The 8,470-nt window shown below is 36.6% G+C and overlaps 1 protein-coding gene across 2 annotated transcripts; it reads left to right on the forward strand.

Moving 5' to 3' along the window:
• Window positions 1-1,575: 1,575 nt before the first annotated feature.
• LOC121976009 (pentatricopeptide repeat-containing protein At5g16860-like) lies at window positions 1,576-5,848 on the forward strand. Of its 2 annotated transcripts, none has more exons than XM_042527981.1 (2): window positions 1,576-1,842; window positions 2,932-5,848. In XM_042527981.1, exon 2 carries the CDS (start codon window positions 3,023-3,025, stop codon window positions 5,651-5,653), a length of 2,631 nt encoding a protein of 876 aa, XP_042383915.1. In that variant the 5' UTR covers window positions 1,576-1,842; window positions 2,932-3,022; the 3' UTR covers window positions 5,654-5,848. The 2 variants fall into 2 exon arrangements, with proteins under 2 accessions (XP_042383915.1, XP_042383916.1); XM_042527982.1 differs by having other exon boundaries at window positions 2,987-5,848.
• The last annotated feature ends 2,622 nt before the right edge of the window (window positions 5,849-8,470 follow it).

Consider the following 8,470-nt stretch of genomic DNA (forward strand, 5'->3'; position numbering starts at 1 on the left):
TTCTAAACTATTTATCTTTACTAACTATTTTCTGACAGCATTCTACATAAATTTTATGGTATAGAAATGATTATATACTATTATTCATTGTTTAGTTTCATCAAATGCTATAGTATTACTATGAGAAAAAATGCTTAATATTCTATTAGAATTTATGGAGACGCAAGAACATCCATAAATGTCCATCTATCATGGATTGATAGAGGAGTGATTATACATGGAATAGGAGATGTCCATGTATGGATGGATGTTGTTTCAGGTTCATGGATGGTATTATAGAGGTGGATATCTATTGACAAAAATTAGATATCTTGCTTTATCTTCTTTTATCCGACCCAATCTGACGAAAGTGGTGTTATATGGAGGGCATGTAATATTAATCTTTTTTTAGTGAGAATTGTTTGGATCATAAAAAAAAAAAAAAAAAAACTGATAATCCTAATTAATTTCTCCATCCTTGAAATGATCGGTTCGATCCTATGAAAATTTCTCATTGACCATCAGAATAAATCGGAAAGTGTACACGATGACTAATCCAGAAATTTAGCATCTTTTGATTGCATCTTCTATTTAAAAAAAAAAATTATAAATACATTATAGTTGGGGTTTAAATCATGAATACCTGAATGATAACTTGAATATCTTATCATGTTATCATAACTTCGGGTACTTGATTGGATCATGAAAAGACTTATAGGAGTGTATAAATTCATGTATACATGTATACATGACAAAATGATACCTCATCCAACATGAGTCATTTTTATTCTGTAAAAACTATGAAATCCGTCGTGCTAGAGTCTGACCGAAAGACATGAATCACTTCTAGCACTTAATTATTGTGTACTCTAGTGCTTATGATATATACATTTTTTTAATTATCCAAAAAAGGAAAAATGCTTAATGTATTTAATAAATTGAATAACATGCTCTGTGTGGTTAATATATATAATATAATAAGTAAATTTTAAACGGCGTGGAACAATAAACAAATGAAAAGTATATATATTAATTCGATGAACAATCAGACAAAGTTCTTATTCATTTTATTGCAAAGTAAATTATTTTTTCAAAAAAATAAATCAATGGAAAAATTAATGATTCCTCACTTAAATATTTACACTAACTATATTTTTCATAAAATTGAAATAAAATATAAATTATAGATATAATAAAATCCTAAATTAAATTATAGTCAAATATATTTAGGACATTTACACATATTTAGAATTTAAAATTTGTTATGTAGATGAAAATTTCTCTAGGAAATTGTATTTGAAAAAAATACAAAATTAAATTAATTTTAAAAATAGTTATCACATTTCAATATTTGCTGGCTTAGGAAATAACTCATAAAAGGTCACGAAGGACAATGATTTAGAAATAAATAAATAAATAAATAAATGGAGAGTATTAAAAAATTAATTCAAGCTGTTGCAAGTAGAATGGGGCCAGTATCAAAAGTATAGGGGGTATTTTAATAATGTTAAAATTTTAAAGAGTATGATGAAGAATAAGTAAAACTTTGGGGCATTTTGAAAAACTATCTTCCCATTACCCTGGTAAGAGCGAGCACCCAGGTGACACACCCAGCCGCGACCGCCTCACGCCGCCACTCACCTCAACTCGCGGCCTCGCCACCCGCACGGCGATCACAGTAATTTTTTCCTCCAGCCGCCTCCTCGGCCATCACCACCGTCCGTCCCTCCGCCTCCTTCCACCCGACTCCCGGCGTCATATAATCCGCCTGTGGACGACTCCGACCTCTCGGCGCCATACCCTACTGCACTATTCCTCGAAGACGACGACGAATGACCAGCACCAAAAGGAACAGCCGAACAGGTCTCCTTCCGTCTCACTTTTGAGGAAGTGCATTATATTGGACTCGGATGCCTTTAAGTTCATATTGCTTGTCTGTTTATAGGATTACATTAGAGAACTAGTAGATTTAGTTAGCTTTGTTGCAAGGTCTATAAACCAATTATATTACTTAACATCTTCTGTCGACCAAATGTATTGTTTAACCTATTCAATGGTCTAATTAAATGACCAGTATGTTAGTGTGATTAGTTGGTCAATCCCCTTTTGAGCTAGGTCCATGTGGTTGATTGGGTTCCCTTTCTTTTAGCCTGTTTCTTTGGTTCCTCCATCTCAAGCTTGGCCTATGTGGAGAGCAAGCACATACCACCACTCCACTCCCAAATATGCAAGTCAAGTTCGGGTGTCTTTGCTGGAACTTTAGTGCTTATGTCTTTGGTGGGTGGAACGTTATGGAATAGTACAATAGAGTCATTTTTTTTTTAATGATTCTTGAAGGTGTGGAATTGTCATTTTTCTTTGGCTACCATGCTGAATCAGAATTGCAGTGACATGGCTTTGAAATCCCAACTAATAGGTCTGATTTTTCCTCAACCAATTTAATCCTAATTAATCACTTAGACATTCAATTAAACTAGAATTTTGGATAAACAAACTAAAAGAGAAACAAACATTAGTTGAATTCATCTTGACATGCTTGATGCATGCTAAAGCATGTCGAGTGGTTTTACCAGAATAGTATTCAGGCTATGTTGCGGGCATGGCAATAAATTTCGAGCATTTCAATGCTCAATCATTTTGCTTTGAATTTCCAGATAAGTGCAAGTATGAACCTATGGTATTTGCTAGATTGTTTTCTTTTGATGTATATTTCACTGCTATTGTGCTTATTTGTTGAAATATTTTGAACTTATATTAAGTTTTTGTTCTTCTAGTTTTTTATCTGTTCCTCTTGTTCTTGTTGAAGACTTATCTTTTTGAATAGAAATGGCATGGAGAACTTGCAAAAGTTTGAACTTTTAATTATGTAGTTTGCCTACTTTGAGCAATAGTATATCCATTGTCAATAACATAGCATCAACATATTTGATTTTTTTTAATGGTCTTTTCCAGGGAGAAAGGAAGGCTTTTTGCTGATTCATTTTTGATGCCTTTATTTGGACTGCAGTGAGCTATGACTTCTATTTGAGTGGTTAAGGTGTCTATGAGTTTCAGCTGTAGTTATCTGCTCGGCTTCCTCAAGACATCTTCAAGAGGCAGAATCAGACTCTTCTCAACATTAAACCTTTCAACACCCTCAACATTGTCTCAGTATGCTTCCTGGTTGAAGGATTGCAAGACAGTTTTCACCACCAGACAACTGCATCAACAGATCATCAGCCTTGGTCTCCTCCATTCACCTTCGTGCCTCTCAGTTACTTCACAGTCATCTTCACCATCATTAGGTGTTGGCATTGTAGCTGCATACTTTGCTTGTGGTGCTCTAACTGATGCTCTCACCTTGTTGGAACGTCTCTCGCCCTCACCTGTGCTTTGGTGGAATTTGCTTATAAGGCAATATGTGAAGGAAGGCCACCTTGATCATGCCCTGATACTCTGTCGCTGCATGCAGCGTGTGGGAACTAGGCCAGACCATTACACCTTCCCCTTTGCTCTAAAGGCATGTGGAGAGCTACCTTCGTACCGACGAGGGATTATCCTCCATGCAGTTGTTTGTCGCAATGGCTTTGAGTCTAATGTTTTTATTTGCAATTCAATGGTAGCCATGTACTCCCGTTGTGGTGCTCTGGATGAAGCTTCCCATGTGTTTGAAGAAATTCTATCAAGGGGAATAGATGATGTAACATCTTGGAATTCAATGATAGCAGCACATGTAAAGAGTAGTAACCCACAGCTCGCATTAGAATTGTTCTCTGAGATGTCACAAAAGGCTAGTAATATTGAGAGTCTAGGGAGGTCAGATGTCATAAGCCTTGTCAATATTCTTCCTGCTTGTGCCTCCCTGAGGGCACTGTCTCAGGCAAGAGAAATACATGGATATGCTATAAGAACTTGTCTTTTTGTTGATATCTTTGTGGGTAATGCATTAATTGATGTTTATGCAAAGTGTGGAATGATGGGTGATGCTTTTAAAGTTTTCAATAGCATTGAGATTAAAGATGTAGTTTCTTGGAATGCAATGGTCACTGGATATTCACAGAATGGCGATTTTGACCATGCCTTAGAGCTTTTTAAGAAAATGACTAAGGAGAACATAGCATTGAATGTTGTGACATGGAGTGCAGTAATTTCTGGGTATGCCCAGAGGGGACATGGGCATGAGGCCCTGGATGTTTTTAGGCAGATGCAATTCTCTGGCTCAGAACCTAATGCTGTTACCATTATTTCACTTCTCTCTGCATGTGCTTCTGTTGGTGCAATTTCTCAGGGAATGGAGACTCATGCTTATTCACTTAGAAAATGCCTCCTTACGTGGGATAACAGTTATTGTGATGCGGAGGATCTAATGGTGCAAAATGCGCTGATAGACTTGTATTCTAAATGCAAGAATTTCAAATTGGCACGCTCATTATTTGACTCTATACCTTTGAATGAGAGGACAGTTGTTACTTGGACTGTCATGATTGGTGGTTATACACAACATGGAGATGCCAATGATGCACTAGGGCTCTTCTCTCAAATGTTATTACAGAGTCACTCAGTACCTAATGTTTTCACCATATCTTGTGCTCTTATGGCTTCTGCTCGCCTTTCAGCATTGCGGCTCGGAAAACAGATACATGCTTATGTGATCCGCAACAGCATCCAGGGCACTATGCTATTTGTAGCCAATTGCCTCATCGACATGTATTCTAAGTGCGGAGATGTCGATGCAGCTCAAACTGTGTTTAATGTGATATTAGATAAAAATTTTGTTTCCTGGACATCCCTAATGACTTGTTATGGGATGCATGGCTATGGTAAAGGTACCCTTCATCTCTTTGAGGAGATGCAAAAGGCAGGGTTTGTTCCTGATGGCATCACTTTCCTAGTTGTGCTCTATGCCTGTAGCCATTCTGGTATGGTTGATGAGGGGTTAGAATACTTTGATAGCATGAGCAAGAAATATGGGGTTGCTGCTAAAGCTGAACATTATGCTTGTGTTATTGATTTGTTGGCTCGTGCTGGTCGCTTAGAGAAAGCATGGGAGATGATAAAAACCATGCCAATGGAGCCCACATCTGTCGTTTGGGTCGCCTTGCTTAGTGCATGTAGAATCCATTCTAATGTGGAGCTTGGTGAATATGCTCTCCATAAGTTGCTAGAGTTAGAGCCCGGAAATGATGGCGCATACACATTGCTGTCCAACATCTATGCAAATGCAGGGCGGTGGAAAGACGTAGCCAGCATCAGATCTCTAATGAAGAAGCAAGGAGTCAAAAAGAGGCCAGGGTGCAGCTGGATTCAAGAAAAGAAAGGAACTGTCTCATTCTTTGTTGGAGATAGATCTCACCTGCGATCTAAAGAAATCTATGAGCTTCTTGCCTCATTGATTGAACGAATCAAAGCCCTTGGCTATGTGCCGCAGACGGATTTTGCATTGCATGACGTGGACGATGAAGAGAGAAGTAACCTTCTATCTGAGCACAGTGAAAAACTTGCTGTTGCATATGGCATCCTCACCACCTCCCCTGGAACTCCCATCCGTATTACAAAAAACTTGCGAATTTGTGGAGATTGCCACACTGCCATCACCTTCATCTCTATGATTGTTGACCACGAGATCATACTGAGGGATTCAAGTCGTTTCCATCACTTTGAGAAAGGTTCTTGTTCATGTGGTGGTTACTGGTGATTTTTTTAGAGGTTCTATTCTAATGGAGCATCTGCATCAATCGGCTTTATTTGTATTATTTTCTTTACCCTTATTGAATGCTTATAGAGACAGAATTACATTTCTTACCCTGTGGTTGAAAATGCTCTGGTGAATCTAACTTCTTGTAGTATTTGTACCCTTAAACAGAATACAGAATGAATTATTATTTTTTTACTTTTATTTCTTTTAATTCTTGTTTGAATAAGAATCTTGCACTTGGAAGCCTATTCTCTTTAGTGAGAAATAAATTTGACAGTGCTTGTATTAATTCTTGCAAGATTTATGCTATCTACCAACACACAAACATTTAGACCAAAGCTTGGTTGCTTAGATATTTAAACCATGGCTTATATATATATTTCTTTTGTTATTCATGAATTGTTAGCATTATAAAGCCTCTAGAGTTATTGGACCACTTGGTGCTTCAAGCAAGTTTATCATCTTAAGGTTTGTAACTTGAATCATCTCTGCAGATTTTTAATTTGAGAACTGTATCAAATTGTAATCTAGAATTGCATCTTGAGCTACTCTTTGGTCTCCAGGTGTTGAGCAATATCCTAATAAACAGCTTTGAATCAGATTTATTTTGTGTTATTCAGATTGGTTGGATACTAGATGTAATCTTTGGCTAGATCAACCTAAATCAGCTTTATCTTAGCGATTGTATCCAGTATTCAGTGGCAACATGAGTGTACTTTAGTCCATGACAGTCTGTTGATATGCAGCATAAGGAAGTTGTACCACCCAAGGTACAAACTTGAGGAAGACAAGGTGAGTTTTGATTCTTTTATTATGAATTTGACAAGGTTTTGCATCTTGTAATCTAATTAGGCTGCTTTGCTTTTGGTAATTTGCTTCTGCAGGTTAAACCATTGATGATGTAATATGATAGATAAGTAATATTGCATTCGGCTACGATCTTTGGGCAAGGGCTAATATTTACACTGTATGATTGTGTTATGACAGTAAAATTTTGCAAGCTAACACATTCTTAACCTCCTTTCATTAGTTGTATACTTTTCATCATCTAATGTTCATTTTTCCGCAGATATTAGAAACCCTGCACAGTAAAGTTGTTATTTGCCAAGAATTATTTTCCAGCGTTTGTTAAGTGTCAGGTTGCTGCTTGGATGATTGTCAATAACAAAATTTTAACAAAAGGAAGACGAATGGAAAGAGGACTTAGGAACCATTTGTTGTTTCGGATGGTTGTTTCTTTCTGTCATTCCTACCCATATGAAAATGAAGGCCTGTATTCTTTGAAGACTGTCTCATGAATGGCTTTGTATGATTTGGAGGATCAAAAATAAGGAAATCTTTGAATCTATGGAGAATGAAGGTATGAATCCTGCAACATAGTGCAGTAAACTGATTCATGCTTGGTCTGCTAGAAATACCAATCAAGTTGCATGGCCTTGTTCAATTGAGCACTGTTTGATGTTTTCTAGCCACCTTGATAACCTGTTTTATTGCTTCTGCTGGATCTTATATCTGTTTAATTTTGCACAATAAGTTTTTTTCCCTGGTTTCATTTTGAAAAAACAGTGTGGTAGCCCAACTACTCTTGTCGACATCATCTACTCTCCTTTGCTACGTAATTTTTTTTTATTATTCATTAAAATTGCAATATGGTATTTAATTTAGTTTTATGTTCTTGCCTTTCATATCCACAAGAGATTTCAAGATGATGTACTTTTGGACTTTTAATTGAGTTTTTGGCTCAATATCCACTTTTTTTTATCTTTTCTTTTGATTAGGTAGCATCTAAAAAGTTGTGAACAAAATACCAAATTTATGTATTCTAATTTTGATAACATATAATATCTAATAAAAGTTACAATATCTATCAAAGAGGATGTGAAAGAAAAAAAAAAAGATTTCTTTGCATTCTAATTAGTACATGTGTGAATCTACTAAAAGGAGAGGTCTGTATTCCCACCAAATTTATGTATTTTGTCAAATGTTTACTGCTTAGCTCGTATTTCTATCCCAAATGTGTAGTTGATCTTGAACTTTTGCTTGTATACTTAAATCACAATGTGTTCTCATACCACATTGGATATGAGATTACACCTAGTGTGAGAGCGATGACTCTTCACAACGATGCTATTGTAGCTTTAGCGAGACATCTTTCCGATCTAATTCACTTAAGCTAAGCCTTTTTTTAATATACTAAGTACCAGATCTTATAACACTTGAGCTAAGCATTGATTAAGTAATGAGTCGCTCCCACTCACATAGTCTCCGACAAAAAGAAAGAAGAAAGAAATATGTAAAAAAAAGTAACTGAGAATTATAGTACAGTCTTTGTTTTTTTTGCTTTTCCAGTTTGAAAGTGCATCGACTTTCATGGTGGAGGAGCCCGAATGCGATGGCCACCATGGCATGGACTTCTTAGCCAACACGGTAAAACCTGAAAAACTGAACTTTAAGGAACTTGACCACCAAACCGCACTCGGTTTCTTGGAAAGCTCGAAGTCAACTGATGGATGAAAGTAGACAGAAACACACGTTCTTTTACAGGTCAACGAGGAAGAATAACGAGTGTGGATATGTAGATTCTCAATCTTATAACTAGGGAGAAGAAACCACTAGTCTAGCTAGAAAAAAGATTAACTAAAATATAGTAATGCGTCATCAGTTATGTGCATGCTTACCGTCACATGCTTCTGCATTGAAATTCAACGCCGAACATGGCTTTAGTGCATGGTTGGAGCATTTTAGGGTTGACTTCAGGTGGTGGTTTACTTCTGTAATGAGTTATAGACGCAAGGTCAACGGGAAATGGAGGCAATT

The sequence above is a fragment of the Zingiber officinale genome, chromosome 4B, assembly GCF_018446385.1.
Source record: "Zingiber officinale cultivar Zhangliang chromosome 4B, Zo_v1.1, whole genome shotgun sequence".
Taxonomy (NCBI): Eukaryota; Viridiplantae; Streptophyta; class Magnoliopsida; order Zingiberales; family Zingiberaceae; genus Zingiber; species Zingiber officinale.

What these genes read in the sequence shown, in the direction of transcription:
- LOC121976009 (XM_042527981.1), top strand. Translation starts at nt 3,023, where the DNA reads ATGAGTTTCAGCTGTAGTTATCTGCTCGGCTTCCTCAAGACATCTTCA.